Below are 19,757 nucleotides of genomic sequence, written 5' to 3'. Positions count from 1 at the left end.
TTGCTATTCCTTTCTTCGATCTCCTGTTGAGTTTGTAGGTGTTCAGAATGGTTTGATCCCTATCCAGCTGAATTCCTGAGAGGAGACGAAATCCAGGTCTCCTACTCCTCCGCCATCTTGCTCCGCTCCCCTTACCATTGATTCTTGAGAGTTTCATTATAAGGTGTATTAGTGAAGGTCTTTTTACATTGAGGTGGGAAGGTGTTCTATTTGGCTGTGTGGACTTGTATGTCCAGTTCTCTCCCCAGTAGTTCTCTCTCCTCCCCCAATAGTTCTCAACTATTATTTCTTTAAATAAATTACTCCCCCCATGGTATCCACATTTTTCTTATGTTTGCTTATCTAATGGAGTATAAGTCTTGTAGCATTTTTTCACCTTTTAGAAATCTCCATTCTCTCTCCTCTCCCACCCAAATCATTTCTAGATTTCCACCCTCCAAACTGCGTATTCTCTCTTCCATCTGATCTGTTTCCAGTGCTTTCTAGTGCATTGAAAAGGACTCATAATATTGATTGAGTCCTTCAGCTCCAGAATTTTTGTTTGCTTCTTTCTCATAATTTCAACCTTTCATTAATTTTATTCCTGAGTTCATTGAAGTGCCTGTCTGAGTTTTCTTATAGCTCACTGAATTTCTTCATAACTGCTATTTTGTATCCTTCATCAGTGAGAACACAGTGTTTTGTGTCTTTGAGTTTGGTTGCTGCAGATTAGGCCTTTTCTTTTTGTGAAACCCTATTACTGTGATTTTTTCATAGTGTATCATGAATGTACCTCTGCTGTCACATTTGAAGTAGCAAGCACGTTTCCTACTTAGGTAAGGTTTTGTTTCCTTGGATTTAAGAGTTCAGTAGCTTGTCAATCAGAAGCCTTTCTTTTGTTTTCCAGAAGGTGGTGCTGTAGCACAAGTTTTTTGTTTCTCCTGGTGCTCTGTCTAACCTGGAATGGAGCTAGGACAAGGCTCGTTTGCAGTTTTCATTGGACTCAACCTACCTTCGGTTTCAAATATCCCAAAGGGAGATCTACACAGAGTCTGGCTGGGGCTCTCCCTTTCTCTCTCCATCAACTGTGGGAGATTTATTCCGCCCTTAAGCCTCCTACCTCCGTGGCATTTCTTTATCTGGCAAATGTGTTGATTGGGAGACTGACCATGTATTCGAGACAGACTCTTTTCCTTGGGCAAGATTTTTGTTTCTGAAATACTCTAAGACTGGAGGAAACTTCAGTCTGAGTATTAGAAGTTGCTAACTTCCTATGCAGTCTCCAGATACAACAAATGCACCATGATGAAAATAGCACCACATATTTAGGGATCTCGGGGTTTCCAAATTGTTTCTGCAGCCCCACCCATTTTCCAGAAATTGTCATGTGTTTTCACTCCTGAGTGATATCCCTCAATTTAGAGCAACCTGGAGCCTAAGCCTGCTCATAGAATCGGGTAGAATTCAGAAGTCAGAGCTAGCTGCCAGTCCTCTCACCTCAGAATGGCCTGTACCTCTCTGTTTTACTGTTCTTAGTCCTCTTTGCTTTCTCAGATACATGATTTCTGTAAAAATAAGGTTTTTGCAAGTTACATATTTTTACTTTTTGCAGCAGGAGTGAGAGACCTAGTGCTTCCTACTCCTTCCTATTCTGAATGAGAAATTCCTATATACCAGGCTTTTTTGATGTTTTGAATTATCTAACATGTTCTTAGAAACTATCATTATGTGTGATTGGTATCATTTACGCCAAGCAAGTGCAATGAAAATGTGGGATCATTGCCTTTTTGTATTAATACCGGTTTCATGCAGCGGCATAGGTTTACATCAGGCCGTTTCATCCATTTATCAGCTATTTCTTGAACACTGACGACCCAGGACTTGTTCTGTACATAACTGAGGATGTAACAATGAGCAGAAAATGAGAAAAATACTTGCCCATGTAGTGCTTACATTCTACTTTGAGGAGACCGATGCAAAATCAGATACAAAGCAGGATCATCAGCTGGGAATGAGGAAGGTGGAGAGTGTATTAGATTTTGACAAGAAAAAGAGAATATGTGAAATGGTCAGTTTAGAGAGGAGAAGAGGAGATGGTCTAGGGATGCAGCTGAGGACTGCCAGTCATTGCTAAGCTGTTCGATGTCAGTAGACATGAATTTGAAGTGACTGTGTTTTCTTTGGCCACTTTGTCAGCTTCCAGTGTGGGAGCACAAGTAGGAGAGTCAGAGTCGGCCAAGATTGGTGTCTTCTAGGGTGGGTGTAATGGAGGAGAGCAGGGCAAAGAGATGGAAGGTGTGTGTGCAAAGTAGTCCATTGTAGTGATGGACCATGGAATCCAACCTGGCTAAATAAGGAAGAAAAGAGAAAAACTGAAAAACATGAGGACAGTGGATTTGATCTCTTGGTGGGAATGAGCATCATTGAAGTGGCCCCTGGAGTAGTAAGCACACTGTAAAGATAAGAGAGAATGGTGTGGGCACCTGGGTGGCTCAATTGGTTGAGCGGCTGCCTTCGGCTCAGGTCATGATCCTGGAGTCCCTGGATCGAGTCCCGCATCGGGCTCCCTGCTCGGCAGGGAGTCTGCTTCTCTCTCTGACCCTCCCCCCTCTCATGTGCTCTCTCTCAAATAAATAAATAAAATCTTAAAAAAAAAAAAAAAAGAGAGAATGGTGTACTTGAAATCAAGATTTGGGAGGCCGTACAGTTACTAAATAATGGAAAAGTGTACATTAGTAGCATTTCTCCATAGGCAAACTACTAGTATTTAGGGCAGGGTGATTCTTTGATGCAGGAGACTTAAACATTCTGTAAGATACTGAGCTTTCTTGGTCCCCAGACACTAAATACCTTTAATCATCTCCTACCTACACCTGTGTCAACATCTCCCACTCCCTGCTGTGTGCACACATACACATTTCTTTTTTTTTTTTTAAGATTTTTTTTTTTATTTATTTATTTGACAGAGACAGAGACAGCGAGAGCAGGAACACAAGCAGGGGGAGTGGGAGAGGGAGAAGCAGGCTTCCTGCTGAGCGGGAGCCCGATGTGGGACTCGATCCCAGGACCCTGGGATCATGACCTGAGCCGAAGGCAGTCGCTTAACCAACTGAGCCACCCAGGCGCCCACACATACACATTGCTAAGCTCAGACGAGGTGAGAACCACGGGTCTAGGGTGTGACCAGTAGATTTGGTGGTTTTGCTGGAGACCAGCTAGGTTGTTTTGGGCTGCAAATCCTAGAATTCTTAAATAATACAGATTTGTTATCTCATGTGGGAAGTCAGAAGTAGACCATTTCAGTGCCGATAGTGGGGTTAGCTTCTCTGTGATTTTCATGGCTTTCCTCTCATGATTCTCCCATACTGCTAAAATTCCAGATCACGTCTGCACACATGTGGAGACCAAATGAAGGCTCGCTTCCTTTCATCCATCTCTCCATCTGTAGGAGACTTACCCCTTTCCAGGAAGCCCCCTCGGGGACTTCTTCTCAAGGGACTAGTAGTTCTGACTAGGTCACATACCTAATTCTTAACCAACTGAGCCACCCAGGCGCCCGGTCACATACCTAATTCTTAACCAGTACTGGCAACAAAGGATGGGTCCACCATGATTGATTTAAACCATCTTCAGTTTCGGCCAGCCTACCTTGTCAGTGCACCTGAATTTGGTTCAGAAACAAGAGGGTAAAAAGCCCCAACTGTGTCTGCACGGGGGATTTGTGTGTCCGAGAAGCCAGAGTGTTGGGTGGATTGTCTATTTTGATATTAAAGTTAATAAGAATAATAAAAAGGGTTGTAATAGAAAGAAGGGCAATGAACAATGTGTGAAATTGTTAGTCAAAGACAGAATAAGAAAGACAATGGATAATAACTTCAGCAGATGAGTAATGGGCATTTTAGCTGACTGGGATTTACGGGGTGGACAGAAGTAGCAAGGAGAAGCCAGGATGCCTACCCACCTCTATACCCTGCAGGACGTGGAGTCTAGGAGGAAAAGGAGCTGTTACTGGTATCCACTGGCTATTTTTGTATCTTCCTTTTTCTACTCCTAACTTAGGTATCTTTCTAATATATAATTTTTTTGAGAGCGAGAGCATGCATGCACATGCGTGCGTGTGGTGGTGATAGGGGCAGAGAGAGAGAGGGAGAGAGAGAGAATCTTAAACAGACTCAGCACTGAGCATGGAGCCCCACATAGGCGGGGCTCAGTCTCACCACTCTGAGGTCACGACCTAAGCCAAAATCAAGAGTTGGTCACTTAACTTACTGAACTGCCCTGGTGCCCCCTTAGATATCTTTTTAAAATAAATAAAGGATGTTCTTTTAAAGATAATAAGTACAAAATGCATTGATACTTACCGTGTTTTGAAACCGAAAAGTATAAGAAGTACTTACTGAATGTAGAAGATCATGGTTGGATGCACAATAGGTACATCTTGCACCTTTAATTCAAATTAACCAATATTTATGAATACAAATACCATGATACTATTCTCTGTGCATATGGTGAAAATTAATTAGAAAATCTCCCTCCTCTGAAGACCACAATATTTTGGACCTTGTGTGTGTGTGTGTGTGTGTGTGTGTGTGTGGTGTGTGTGTGTGTGTATACATGTGTATATACATCTATGTATCTGTGTATATACACATACACACATACATAAAACATAAGTAATACATATAAGTAATAAAGCATATAAGCAATATGTTATATAAAGCAACATATAAATAATATAAGTAGTATAAAACAATCAGTAATGATTTGTACTAACCAAAAATTATGGTGAATAGAGTCTTACTATTGCAAACCCTCCATAAGATAGCACAATAACTATTTTAGAACAAGGGTGGTTTCATTTCTGATAAAATTCTTTAAAGTTTTCTTTTTTCCATATCTTCTGATAATATCTAGGAATAAACCTCAGTAGAGTTAATGTTTCTTGAATACCTTGCATCTTCTGATTAGAACCACAAGAATAGTAATCTCTATTTTAGCTAAATTGATGAGCTGAAGTCATCTGTAGTGGACTTCAACTTTCATACATGAAATTTGGGGGCCAGCATTTCTATATATTATATGCACTTGACCCTTGAAACAATGCGGTTTGAACTGGGTGGGTCCTGTAGATTTTTTTTTATTTTTTGTAAATACAGTACAGTGAATGTGTTTTCTCCTCCTTATGATTTTCTCAGTAACATTTCCTTCTTTTCAGCTTACCTGATTATAAGAATACAGTGTGTAATACATATAACCTACAGAGTATGTGTCAATCAACTGTTCGTGTTATTGATAAGGTTTCTGGTCAACAAGAAACTCTCAGTAGTTAAGTGTTTGGGTCAGAAGTTATACACAGATTTTCTACTGCATGGGGGGGTTCAGTGCCCCCAAACATCCCCCCCCCCCCGCATTGTTCAAGGTGAGCTGTATTAAATCTCTAAACCTACCTTGACACACCAGACTCTGGTTTTAATGCATCATCTGACACAGGAAGTTTTTGGGGTTATTACATGATGAATGGGGGCTGAATGGTTGTTGACTCAGTGGTAGACTGTACCAGCAGTGTTTGAAATGGAAAATCTCACATGGTAGTAGGCAGATCCTTTCCTACATCTTTATACTTTTAAAGAAACATGCATTGGAGTTTTGATATTTAATTGTGATGTGTTTACCCGCTTTTTGTTGATGCGAGGATGTTTTGATCAGAATTATGTAAGGATTTCTCTAGAAAGAAATATATTGCTATTAGTTTTAAAAATTTAAGATATGGCCATATTTCTCATTTTTTCTTTATTTTTTTTTTAAGAGTCAACACAGACTGTTCAAGCTCTACAGTATTCAACTACTGATGGTCCATTAACAGCAAGCAAAGATTTAGAAATAAAAACCTTAAAAGAAGAAATTGAAAAACTAAGGAAACAAGTAAGAGGTAAATTTCTGTGATTCACTATTATTTCACTTTAGTAGGTTTTTAAAAAAATGTTTTATTGACACAAGACATTTATCGAGTGCCTGTCATGTGTTACGTGATGTGAGCTCTAGGGCTATGAGGGAAGAGCAAGTAAGAATGGTTTCTGCTTGGGGTGCCTGGGTGGCTCAGTTGGTGAAGCGCCCGACTCTTGATCTCAGCTCAGGTCATGATCTCAGGGTCGTGGGATCGAGGCCCGCGTCGGGCTCTGTGCTTGGAGCCTGCTTAAGATTCTCCCTCTCCCTCTGCCCCTCCACCTCCTAGCCCCAGCCTGGCACATGCGCACTCTCTCTTGCTCAAAAAAAAAAAAAGAAAAGTTTCTCCTTCAAGGAGCTCACATTTTGGTCTGGTGAAAAAATAGTTTTTGCAATACATGTGGAAAGGCTATGAGAAAAAGAAACACAGGTACGTGGAGAGTATTTAGGAGGGGCACCTAACCATGATTTAAGTTAACAAAGATGACGTTTTTGAAAGACCTATTAGTTTGTGACATTTAATTGGAATTTGTCTGGCTGAGCATGTATATGAATCAGGGAAGGAGTGTTAGGAGTGAGGAAGAAGGGTAGTGTAGACAAGGGAACCAGATGTATGCAGACATCAAGGCATGTGAAAATTTATTTTCTCTATAACAATTCCTTTCAGCATATTGATGAGATTTAATTAAAATTAATTTGGACAACTGTTGATATGCCTATTACATGCATTCATGCATGTATTCTGTTCATTCAACAAATATTTGTTGAACACCTGCTGTGTACCAGGTGTTGTTTTAGGCTCTTGGGATGCAGTACCAAACAAAATTAATAAAATCTTTGTTTTGCTGGGGTGGAAGGCACACAACAGACCTAAAACAATAACTATATAACTGTGTAAATGATACAGTATGTTAGAAGGTGCTAAGTACTTAAACACAGAGCAGAAGAAGAATGGGTCAGAAGTACAAGATGAGGAGTTTTATAATTTTAGGTAGGGTGGTGTGGGTGTAAACCTCATTGAGGAGGTAACATGTGAACAAAAACTTGAAGAAGGTAAGGGCTTAGCTGTGCAGTTAAATGGGAAACACATGTCCGAGGCAGAAGGACCAGCCAGTGCAAAGGCCCTGAAGTCAGAATGTGACTCATGAGTGCAGTTAGGACCCAGAGGACAGCATGGCTGGAGCAGGAGGAGCAAGCAAGAGAGAGTGGAGGAAGGGAGGCCAGAGAAGTAAAGGGTTGGGGAGGGTTTGTGGCCTGATCTGTAGAGTCTCACCGACTGTTACAAGGTTTTTGGCTTTTTCTATCAATGTAGTGGCAGCCTTTTTCAGTCAGGGTTTAGAGTCATGGCACCTTAGCTAAGTATAAGGAAAGAGAGAGAAAAAGGTACTAGTTTAGCTAGGATCGTCAGGCCTCCAGAAATACCATTTTAAGACAAAAATAAGTGAAGAAGAAGAAGAAAGAATCTCATATAGGGTCTTTTATAAAAAGAGCTGTTTAAAATGCCACATTAATACTTTGCTTGTATTAAATATACATGGAGCTCTTAAATTTGAAATTTATGCTGTTCTTTTTTTTTTTTTTTTAAGATTTTATTTATTTATTTGAGAGAGAGAGACACAGCGAAAGCAGGAACACAAGCTGGGGGAGTGGGAGAGGGAAAAGCAGGCTTCCTGCGGAGCAGGGAGCCCGATGCGGGGCTCAATCCCAGAACCCTGAGCTCATGACCTGAGCGGAAGGCAGACGCTTAACAACTGAGCCACCCGGGCGCCCCATGCTGTTCAATTTTTTTTAAGTGGCTCTCTTCCTAAGAAATATCTCTATCAAATTTCTGTAGCTTTATCTTTCTAAAATTAAGGTAGATTAGGAATATGATAAGCAGAATCCTTCACTTTGCTATCAACAATAAAGCATCGATAGCAGTGAATGAGTTATTTGACACTGAAAAAGTAGTAAAAACACAAGAGCAGCTGGGATGGTCAGTGATTTATCTTCAAAGAGGTTATGTGGATTGGGATGACTTCCTCATAAGCCCATCTTATTAGCTCTAAGAGGGTTTTTTTTTTTAATTGATTCCTTAGGATTTTCTGTGTGGATCCATCATGCGTCTGCAAATAGGAACAGTTGTATGATCTGTATGCCTGTTTGATCTGTATGCTTTTTATTTCCTTTTATTGCATTGGCTAGAATTTGCATAACTATGCTAAAGAAGAGTGGTGAGAACAGACATCCTGGCTTTCTGAGGGGGAACCATTCCGTCTTTCACCCTTAACTGTAATACTAGCTACAGGTTTTTTATTGACACTTTTTACCATGTAAGAAGTTCCCATCTAGGGGCGCCTGGGTGGCTCATTCTGTTAAGCATCTGCCTTCGGCTCAGGTTGTGATCCCAGAGTCCTGGGATCAAGCCCCATGTCGGGCTCCCTGCTCATGGGGAAGCCTGCTTCTCCCTCCCCTCCCCGCCCACCCTGCTTGTGCACTCCCTCTCTCTCTCTCTTTGAAAAAGTAAAAAAAAAAAAAAAGTTCCCATCTAGTCCTGTATTTCTAAGGTTTGTTTGTTTTTAATCACAAATGGTTGTTGAAATTTATCAAGTATCTTTTCTCCATTTGTTGATATTCATATGTGATTTTTTTTTCTTTAATTAGCCTGTTAATATGGTGGATTAGATTGGTTGATTTTGAAATTATTGAACCAAACTTACATCCCTGGAATATACACATCACTGGTCATGGTGTATAATTATTTTTATATATTACTGAATTTTATTCCTAGTATTCTGTTAAGGATTTTTGCATCTGTATACATGAGAGATACTGGCCTTTGTTTTTCTTTCCCCTCCCTCCCTCCTTCCCTCCCTCCCTCCTTTCCTCCCTTTCTTTTTCTTTCTTTCTTTCTTTCTTTCTTTCTTTCTTTCTTTCTTTCTTTCTTTCTACTGTCTTTGTTTTTGTTCTTTTGTTTTTTTGTTATTGAGATACAATTGACATACAACATTATATTAGTTTTAGGTGTACACATAATGATTCAGTATTTGTATATATTGTGAAATGATCACCAAAGGAAGTCAATGATCACCAGTACACATAGTTACAGAATTTTTTTCTTGTGATTAGAAATCTTAAGAGCTACTCTCTTAACAACTTTTAAATATATAGTACGGTATTATTAACTGTAGTCCTTCAGCTGTACATTACATTCCCAAGACTTACTTATTATATAACTGCAAGTTTGTACCTGTTGATCACTTTTACCCCTTTAACTTGCCCTGCACCCCTGCCTCTTGCAACCACCGATCTCTTCTCTGAGTTCAGGGGTTTTGTTGTTTTTTTTTTTTAGATTCCACATATAAGTGAGATCATACAGTATTTGTCTTTCTTTGACTTATTTCACTTAGCATAATTCCCTCAAAGTCCATCCATATTGTTGCAAATGGTAAGGTATTCTTCATTTCAGTGGCTCAGTAATATTCCATTGTACATGTACCCCACATTTTCTTCATCCATTTGTCCATCAGTAGACATTTAGGTTGCTTCTATGTCTTGACTGTTGTGAATAATGCTGCACCGTTTGGTGTATGTTTATGGAAATGCACATATCTTTTCAATTCACTGTTTTTGTTTTCTTTGGATAAATAGAAGTAGAATTGCTGTATCCTATGGTAGTTCTATTTTTAATTTTTTGAAGAACCTCCTTACTGTTTTCCAAAGTAGCTGCACCAATTTACATTTCCACCAACAGTGCACAAATATTCCCTCTTACCCACATCCTTGCCAGCATTTGTTATTTCTTGTTTTTTGAATGACAGCCATTCTAATAGGTGCAAGGTGATCTCTCACTGTGGTTTTTATTTGCATTTTCCTGATAATTTATGATGTTGTACTTTTTCATGTACCTGTTGGCCATCTGTATGTCTTCTTTGGAAAAAATGTCTATTCAGATCCTTTGCCCATTTTTTAAATTGGATTGTCTGTTTGCCATTGAGTTTTATGAGTTTTTAAAATATATTTTTGGGGTGTCTGGGTGGCTCAGTCGATTAAACGTCTGCCTTCGGCTTTCATGATCCTGGGGTCCTGGGATCAAGCCCTACATTAGGCTCCCTGCTCGGTGGGGAGCCTGCTTCTCCCTCTCCACACCACCCCCCCTCCCTCTCATGCTCTCTCTCACTATCTCTCTCCCTCTCTCTCTCTCAAATAAATAAATAAAATCTTTTTAAAAATAATAAATAAAATATATTTTCAATATTAACCCCTTACCAGATATATGATTTGTGAATATTTTCTCTCATCCATTGGTTGCCTTTTTATTTTGTTGATGGTTTCCTTTGCTGTTCAGAAGTAAGTTTGAGGTAGTCCCACTTGTTGGTTTTTGCTTTTGGTGGTCCTTGTGTGGCTGTGGTATCAGTGTAATGCTGGCCTCATAAAATGAGTTTGAAAGGATTTCCTCCTCTTCCATTTTTTAGAAGAGTTTGAAAAGGATTGGTATTAATTCTTTTTAAAATGTTTGGTAGAATTCACCAGTAAAACCATCAGGTCATGGGTTTTTCTTTCATCATCCTTACTCATTATTGATTTGTTCAGATTTTTTAACTTATTCACGATTTGGTCTTACTTGGTTGTATGTTTCTATAAATTTATCAATTTCTTCTAGGTTATCCAGTTTACTGGCATGTAATCATTCATAGTAGTCTCTTATGACCTTTGTATTTCTGTACTGCTCATTTAATTATTTCCTCTTTCATTTCTGATTTTAATTTATATAAGTCTTCTCTTTTTTTTAAGCCTACCTAAAATTTTGCCAATTTTGCCTATCTGTTCAAAAAACAATCTTCGTTTCATTGATCTTTTCTTCTGTTTTCCTGATGTTTATTTCATTTATTGCTGCTCTGATCTTTGTTAATTCCTTTCTTCTGCTACAACTTTAGGTTTAGTTTGTTCTTTTTCTAGCTGTTTGATGTATAAAGTTAGGTGTTTGAGACCTTTCATTTTTTTTTTAAAGACTTTTTTTTTTTTTTTTTTTGAGAAAGAGAGCGAGAAAGAGCATGAGAGGGGAGAGGGTCAGAGGGAGAGGCAGGCTCCCTGCCGAGCCAGGAACCTGATGTGGGACTCGATCCCAGGACTCCAGGATCATGACCTGAGCTGAAGGCAGTCACCCAACCAACTGAGCCACCCAGGCTCCCCGAGACCTTTCATTTTTTAATGTAGGTGTTTATCACCATGAATTTCCTTTTTAGAACTGCTTTTGTCATATTCTATGAGTTTTGGTATATAGTGTTTCCATTTTTGTTACAAGATATTTCTTGATTCCCTTTCATTTTTGTGATCCATTGGTTGTTCAGGAGTGTATTGTTCAATTTCCATATTTTTATGAGTTTTCCAGTTTCCTCCTTTATTGATTTCTAGTGTCATAATTTTGTGCTTAGAAAAGATCCTTGTTATGATTTCAGTTTTTGCTAAATTTCTTAAGACTTGTTTTGTAGGCTAACTTTTGATGTATCCTGTTCCATGTGTGTTTGGGAAGAATGTATATTCTGCTGCTGTTGGATGGGATGTTCTGTATATGTCTGTTAGATCCATTTGGTCTGTAGTTCACATTCAGTGTTTCCTTACTGATTTTCTGTCTGAATGATGTATACATTGTTGGAAGTAGGGTATTGAAGTCCCCCCTGCTATTATTGTATTGTCTGTTTCTCCTTTCACATCTGTTGTATCTATTCAGTATATTTAGGTGCTACAGTAGTGGGTGCATATATATTTATAATTTTCCTATCTTCTTGATGATTTGGACTTTTTATTCTTACACAATAACTTTCTTGTGTCTTGTTACTATTCTTCACTTAACATTTATTTCGTCTAAGTATAGCTACCCTTGTTCTCTTTGTTTCCACTTGCATGGAATAATATCTTGTCAGATCCCTTCATTTTGAGTCTTTGTGTCTCCTTAAAGCTGAAGTGAGCCTTTTATAGGCAGCATCTAGTTAGGTCTTGTTTTTTTAATCCATCCAGCCACTCTAGGTCTTTTTGTTAAGAGAATTGAATCCATTTGTATTTAAAGTAATTATTAATAGGTAAGGATTGGGGCGCCTGGGTGGCTCAGTCGTTAAGCGTCTGCCTTCGGCTCAGGTCATGATCTCAGGGTCCTGGGATCGAGCCCCGCATCGGGCTCCCTGCTCCGCGGGAAGCCTGCTTCTCCCTCTCCCCCTCCCCCTGCTTGTGTTCCCTCTCTCGCTGTGTCTCTCTTTGTCAAATAAATAAATAAAATCTTTAAAAAAAAAAAATAGGTAAGGATTTACTAATGTCATCCTATTAATTGTTTTCTGGTGTTTTATAGTTCCTTGGTTTCTTTCTTCCTCTCTTACTGGCTTCATTTGTAAATTGATGATTTTTTGTGGTGTTATGCTTTGATTCCCTTCTCTTTATCTGTTGTGTACCTCCTGTAGTTGTTTGCTTTATGGTTACCATGAGGCTCACATAAAATCCTTAGTTATAACAGTCTGTTTTATGTTGATACCAATTGTTTATTTTCCTGGTTTATTTTATAATTGCTTTAAGTATTTTTCTTCATATGTTTTAGAAGCACATAAGACAAGGGTATAATATTTCCTGTAACTGTAAAATATAATTTAGAAAACAAGAGGAGATGCGGATTTACCCATACTTTATATACAGTGCTCTTTCTTTCTTCCTGATATTGCTGAGCTCTTTGTTCTGTTGTTTGTTTTCTCTTTAGATAATTTCCTTTAGCCATTTTTCTTTAAGATAGCTCTGCTATCAGCAAATTCTCTTAGCTTTTATTCATCTGAGAATGTCTTAATTTTCTCTTTATTACTAAAGAATATTTTTGCAGAGCATAGGATCCTAGGTTGATAGTTCTTTCGTTTTAACATCTGAAAAATATTTTCAGGAAATATTAAGGAAAACCATTTCCTTAGGACTCCCTCATTTTTGAGGAGAAATTCACTGTTATTCTGAGTATTTATCTAAGGTGGTATTTTTCTCTGTCTGCTTGCAAGGTTTTTCTCCTTTTATAGTTTTCTGATGTTTAATGGTGTGTTTTGGCATGAATTTCTTTGGGTTTATTCGGTTTGGGATTCATTCACCTGGAATCTGTAGGTTTATGTGTCTTGCTAAATTTGGGATGTTTTTAGACCTTACTACTTTGAGTACTTTTACAGACCTACCTACTTTCTCTTCTCTTTCTGGGACTCTGATAACATGGATGTTAGATCTTTTGTTATCAGCCCACAAATATTTAGGTCTCTGTTCATTTTTGTTTTCATTCTGTTTTTTCTCTGCTGTTCAGATTGGTCAATATCTACTGTCTTATCTTCCATTTCACTGATTCTTTCCACCGATCCCAGTTGAGTCCATCCACCCAGATTTTCATTTTATTTATTTATTTCTAAAATTTCCATTTGTTTTTTGTAAACTTCTGCTTTTTTGCCAAGACTTCCTATATCTTCGCTTGGGTCTTCTGTTTGTTGATTTATTTCAGATATATTCATAATTGCTCAGTGAAGCATTTTTATCATAACTGTTTTAATGTCTTGTCAGATATATTTTTAAAAGATTTTATTTATTTTAGAGAGAGAGTGAGAGAGCATGCGAGCAGGGCGAGCGGCAAAGGACAAGGGAGAGAAAATCTTAAGCAGGCTGCACACTCAATGCAGAGCCTGACACAGGGTTTGATCTCACAGTCCTGAGATCATGACTGGAACCAAAATCAAGCGTCGGACGCTTAATTGACTATGCCACCCAGATGCCCCTTGTCAGATATTTCTAGCATCTCTACTATTTCAATGTCAGCATCTATTGATTTTCTTTTCTCATTCAAATTGAGGTTTTCCTGTTTCCTGATAGGATTTTCAGTTAGTGACTCTGAATCTTATTTAAACCTTCCATTTTAGCTGGCTTTTCCTGCCACCACTTCAGCAATGGTGGATTGCTAGGTTGAAGTAAAAGTTCAGTTTCCCCACTAGGCCTCCCTTGATACCCAAAGAAGGGCTCCTCCTCCTTCCTGGAAGGGGTTGGGTGTTCCAGGCCCCCACCTGGTTTCTACTGACACTGTGGTGGGCCTGGCCTTAATACCGCTGGGCAGTGGTGGACGTTCTTACTTCTTCTGACCCCACCCCAATGTGGGGACAGTGGAGAACCTCACTACTGTTGGGGGAGGGGGTGGAAGTGCTAGTTGGCCACGTGGTCTCCACTGATACTGTGTGTGGGACAGGCTTGTTACCAACCAGTGGGGTTGAATATTCTGGCCCTTTGCTAGTCCTCTCCTTACGGTGTGTTTGGGCACCTCATCATAGCCTTATGTGATTGGAACTCTAGCTCCTCACGTGTCCTTTGCTGATGGACGTGGTCGTGGGCAAGTTGTTTGTGTTGTTTAACATGAGTAGAATGGTTATTTTCTGAAAGTGTTCTGTCTTGTTAGTTTGCTCCTTTCCTGGTCCTTTGGGTAAAAAGTGTAGGCTTTTGTTGGGGCTTGTTGGCATTTCTGCATTGCCAGTTTCAACCCAGGGAACTTCCCACTGTGTTGGTCCAGCATTCCTGACACCACCATGTCATGTTCCCTTGTCCCTGTCGGTCATCCTTTTCTCTCCAAATTTCAGTTTTCTTATGTTTGTTTTATGTATGATGTCCAAGAGTTTTCGTTGCAGTTAATGGGAAGCGGGAAGTACATCTATTCCGTCTTTCTGGAAGCAGAGGTCCCCTGAGTAAGCTCTTCACGTGTAAACCCCATGACATCACAGCTTCAGCATACATGCTTAGATGTTTTCTATGGATCCCCACTGGTTCCAGGATGAGAGTAAAATTTCTCAGTTGTTTCCAAGGGCCTTCATTATTGCGCATGTATTTGCCTCTCCAGCTTCTCATCTTGTTACTATGCCTCAGCGGCTGATTCCCGCCATAGGACTACTCTTAGTCCTACTTGATCACCTTCAGAGTTTTCACATTGTTTGTGTTGTTTTATCTCTTTTCTTTCTCCACCCCCTTGTTCTTCCTTCCTCCCTCCTTCCTTTCCTTCCTTCCTCATTAATTCATTTTTGCTTGTTTGCTGGAGACATTCTTCACCTGGCAGTCTTACACTCCTCTATAATACGTTCTACCACTGACATAGTTTTCATTTGAATGTTGCTTTACTTCCCTCACTACTAGACTGTCAGTGTCTTGAAAGTAGGAACTTTGACCATTTTACTCATTGATATGTACATGTGCGTGGAAGAGTGCTTGACACATAAAAATCCCCTAGTCAGTATTTGTTGATGAGTGAATGACGAAGTGGAACTTTGCTCTTGGAAACCTTTGACCACTTCCTGAAGTGTCTTCCTATGTTGTGTCTTTACAGGCAGTTCCCAACACACTCATGCCTTACGTACAAATCAGTGGTGCCCGGATGGAGTTACCGTTCAACTCCTGTTGATTGAGATTTCCTTCTTTACTCCTTCCTTCTCCCTAAACTTGTGCTTATATGACTGCTCTTCACTCCTGATGTTTCAGCCTTTCCCAGGGGTGGGACAGAACCATTGAAAATGACGTTGAGAGAAAGGGTAAATCCTCTTTTTAGAATTTTTCCTTCCCTGCCTCTTTTTTCTTGGCCAAGTGCTGGTCTCTGTGCCCTCAATTGCATTCCATCTCTTCAATATCATTCATTCATTTTTAAACCCTTTTTATTGTGGTAAAATATATAGAATATAGAAATTAGCATTTTAACCATTTTTTAAATGTACAGATCAGTGGCATTAAACACATTCACATGCTGTGCGACCATCACCCTCCATCTCCATGGCTTGTCATCTTCCCAAACAGAAACTCTCCACCTGTCAAATGCCAGCTCCCCGTTCCTCCCACCTCCACCCCCTGGCAACCCCCGTTCTCCTTTCTGTTTCTCTGAATTTGACTAGGAACCTCATATACATGCAGTTGTACAACATCTGTCCTTTTGTAACTGACTTATGTTAGTTAGCACATAGTGTCTTCATAGTGTCCATGTCATAGCAGGTGTCAGAATGTCCTTCCCAATACAGCGTCCTATTGTGTATATGTAAACACTCCATGTTGTTTATTCATTCATCCGCCAACCAGCACTGGGTTTGGTTCCCCCTTTTGTTTATTGTAAATAATGCTGCTTTGCACATGAGGTTACATATCTTTGTTCAAGTCCCTGCTTTCTCTTCCTTTGGGCATATAGCAAGAAGTGGGATTCCTGGGTTTATATGGAAATTCTGTGTTTAACGTTTTAGGAATTGCCACACTGTTTTCCACAGCAGCTGTACCATTTACATTCCCACCAGCAACATTCATTCATTCTTAATTCAATCCATAAACATCTTTATGGAATTGCTACTCTGTACCAAAAATTATAGTAGGTTCCAGAGGCATAGTGGTCAGGCTGAGGGTAATTATCATCTGTGTCTCATTCATAATTACACCCACACTGCCTTAAACATTTGACATAAGAGCTAGAGATAAAGCATAGGCTCCCTAGGGACCTGCCTGATGAGTGGCCCCAACTATACTCATGGCCGTAAAGGAAAAAAAAGTATCTAAATCACCTTCTAAATGATGTTCCTCTAGCTATTTCTTAAGCAAGATCTTTGTGTGAACAAATATGCATCATCGGTGTCTTTCTATCTTTTCTTCCAATGGCAGTGTTTTATAATATATTTAAACTCCTGGAACACTTAATAAGTTTGTGACTACTTACAATTACTTTTTAAAATCTGCTTTCCTCATCATGCTCTAAACTCCCAGGAGGGTAAGACAGTTTCCTTGTGTCCTCTAACAGACACTCAATAAATACTTGTTGACCATCTGCAGATAAAAATAAAAATTCATCCTCTCATTTAATATTTTTGCATGAGAAAATAAAGGAATGGTTTCTTACTTCCTAAATAAAATAATTATTGTAACCTATAATGTGCTTCATCACCCCCTTTCCTTTGTTGCCTTGAGACGGGTGGGTTGTGCCTCCATGTTCTATCTCTTCAGCACTAAACTAACTCTCTTTCCCTCTCTCTCTTTCACTGTCCATCTGTCTGTCTCCCACACACACTATATCATGTAAGTAAAGTATAAAAGAGTGAATGGAAGGAGGGGGGTGAAACTAGGGGAACCTGTTTTCCCCCGTCATGATTCGAAGTCAGATCTCTTCACATCTCAGAAGAGTTCTGGATTATTTTAGGAGTAAGAATGTAGGGAGAAGCTGTGGATTGGGGTGAGATGCTTTGATGGTTCTACCCCGCTGAGTGCTGCCCTTGCCCCATGTGGTTTGCCCGCGCTCCACTCTGAGTGATTCCCAGAGCTCCCATATCACCTGCCACACATTTGATTTTCTGCTTCATTTATGAAGAGTGTTACACTTGTCTTCTTGACTTGGTCATCTCCTTCAGACGGAGACTGTTTTATGTTTCTCTTATATGCGACACAGTGCAAAGAAAACTTATTTACTGTGTGTTAATCCCTTATTAAATCCTCATTACTAACAGATTGAATTTGACAATTGTACTAGCAACAGTGAGCTAAGAACCATTTAGTTGGGATGAGCTAACCCACTTTGCTAGTACTGCTTCTTCTGTTTATTCACTAAAACTGGTGTTTAATTACTCCATCTAAATGGTATGGCTAATCATGGTTCATGAGATCTTTTTTGATAGTCTCTAAGGATTTCTCTTTTTTAAGATTTTATTTATTTATTTGACAGAGAGAGAGCACAAGCAGGGGGAGCAGGAGAGGAAGAAGCAGGATCCCTGCTGAGCAGGGAGCCGGATGCGGGCTCGATCCCAGGACCCTGGGATCATGACCTGAGCCAAAGGCAGATGCTTAACCAACTGAGCCAACCAGGCGCCCTGTCTTTGAGGATTTCTTTCAAAGTTTTGATCCAATTTACTGTTTGCTGTAGTAAAAGTAAACACTCCTACACCTTAGTCATTTTAGAGTGGTTGGCCAAAATTCAGTGCATTTTAGATTTTTTTTGATTTGGGGTTTTTATCTTGGGGGAATGCAAAATTCTGTGTATATCAAATGCAAGTGTAATACTTCTCTTCATATGGGAAGATTTTATAAATAATCGATTTTGTCTTCTTCAGTTGGTCTATGTGAAACATGAAAATGTGACATAAAATTCATATATATACCTAACAACTTCATTGCACAGCAGCCAAAGCTAAATGGCTGGGATAAAACTGGAATTTAACCTAAACTGAAAGAAGACAATAAACCATCCATGATGGCTGTGAAACCCATCCCACAGAGTCATTTTGCCGTAAACTTTATGTGATGCAGACATTTTATGAAACACTGATTTCATTTTTGTTTCTAACAGAAAGCAGTTGAGATAAGTGAATGACTCAGTAATTTGCAAAAAACTTTAATATGCTAGGGAAGAGCTCTTCAGAGTGCAGGAAAGGAGGTGGACATTCTCAGAAGGGATTACGAAACGGGCCATATGACTACTTCAGACGGACATGCCTTAACCATAAAATGGGATTGAAGTTAGCTGTGTCACATACTCAATTTTGACTCCAAATTATTAGTAATAACAAATTGTTGAAATCTTAAAAATGTTAAAAACTTAAAAATAAAAATATCACTTAACAAGGTTTCGAAGAAATTAGTATAAACAGAAAAGTTCCTACTGCAATGCTGAAATTTGAGAAAATGATAAAATATAATTTTCTGAATATGACTACATGTCCTGTGATCTTTAAGATTACACATCCTATAATCTTTTAGTGAAACATTCTTCAAGTGAAATATTTATTAAGACTATTAAAATTATACTATTAGACAAAATAAAAACTAGTTAAATGCAACTTTGCAGATATTTTTGAAAATTGTTAAAAAACTATGGTATCCATAAATGTATCCAGACTTTCAAAATACCTAAGATAAATAAGCTCTTAATAAATCTATGAGTTAGGGCACTGAATATCAGTAAATTATTTTATTTAGGGAATCTAGCACCAGTTAGTATATGATAGACTAATGTATTTTAGTGCCATTTTGACCACAGGACTTACTATACACATGAAATGCTCTTTTTAATAGGACTAGTGTATTATAAACACTACTTCATTTATTGAAACCATTCAACTCAGTGTGCAGTACTTTATGCACCTGTTCCCACACTTGAATTTGCAAGACCTGGGGATCTTGTTCAAATATAGATCTGATTCATTAAGTATGGGGTGGGTGGGGCCTGGGATTCTGCATTTCTGATGGGCTCCCAGAGGATGCTAATGCTACTTGTCTGGAGATGACATTCAGAGTAACAGGTTATAAAGAATAGAAAATATCTAGGACGGAAATTCACAATGAATGTGTTTAGATTTCTCTGTTTTTATGGGCTTCAGTTCTTTAATTTGTTAATTTACTTTTGATGCCAGGAATATTTTATACCAATTTATTAAATTTTATTTAAGTGTGTATTAAAATTAGTAATTTTATTTTGTTTCCTAATAACCCTTCTGAAGTGATAAATGTTAAGTATTGTTTGATAACATTACTTTCCCAGTTGGAGAGGCTGATGCAGGAGTGAGCTGTCTTCTTTGCTCTGATACCCATTTAGCAATGTGACGTCAGGCTAGATATTCAGCTCCCTAGGCCTCAGTCTCCTCTTTTAGATCAGAGGTTTTCAAATATTTGCCTTCAGAAATCAGAGTTTGATTTAATGCAATCCCTATCAAAATACCATCAACTTTTTTTCAAAGAAATGGCACAAATAATCCTAAAATTTGTATGGAACCAGAAAAGACCCCAAATAGCCAGAGGAATGTTGAAAAAGAAAAGCAAAGCTGGTGGTATCACAATTCCGGACTTCAAGCTCTATTACAAAGCTGTCA

The 19,757-nt window shown here is 38.9% G+C and overlaps 1 protein-coding gene across 3 annotated transcripts in view; it reads left to right on the top strand.

Annotated features, from left to right (window-relative positions):
• Positions 1 to 19,757, top strand: part of CDC42BPA (CDC42 binding protein kinase alpha) — a 727,403-nt gene that overhangs the window by 465,929 nt on the left and 241,717 nt on the right. For all 3 annotated transcript variants that reach the window (XM_081824457.1, XM_081824456.1, XM_081824455.1), the window contains exon 10: positions 5,786 to 5,908. In XM_081824457.1, the coding sequence (XP_081680583.1) occupies positions 5,786 to 5,908 (123 nt within the window). The remainder of the gene's footprint in view (positions 1 to 5,785; positions 5,909 to 19,757) is intronic.

The sequence above is a fragment of the Leptonychotes weddellii genome, chromosome 6 (genome assembly GCF_054177405.1).
Source record: "Leptonychotes weddellii isolate Sample4059 chromosome 6, ASM5417740v2, whole genome shotgun sequence".
Classification (NCBI taxonomy): domain Eukaryota; kingdom Metazoa; phylum Chordata; class Mammalia; order Carnivora; family Phocidae; genus Leptonychotes; species Leptonychotes weddellii.
The sequence above is the reverse complement of the archived record's forward strand: the minus strand, read 5'-3'. Positions and strand labels throughout refer to the sequence as shown.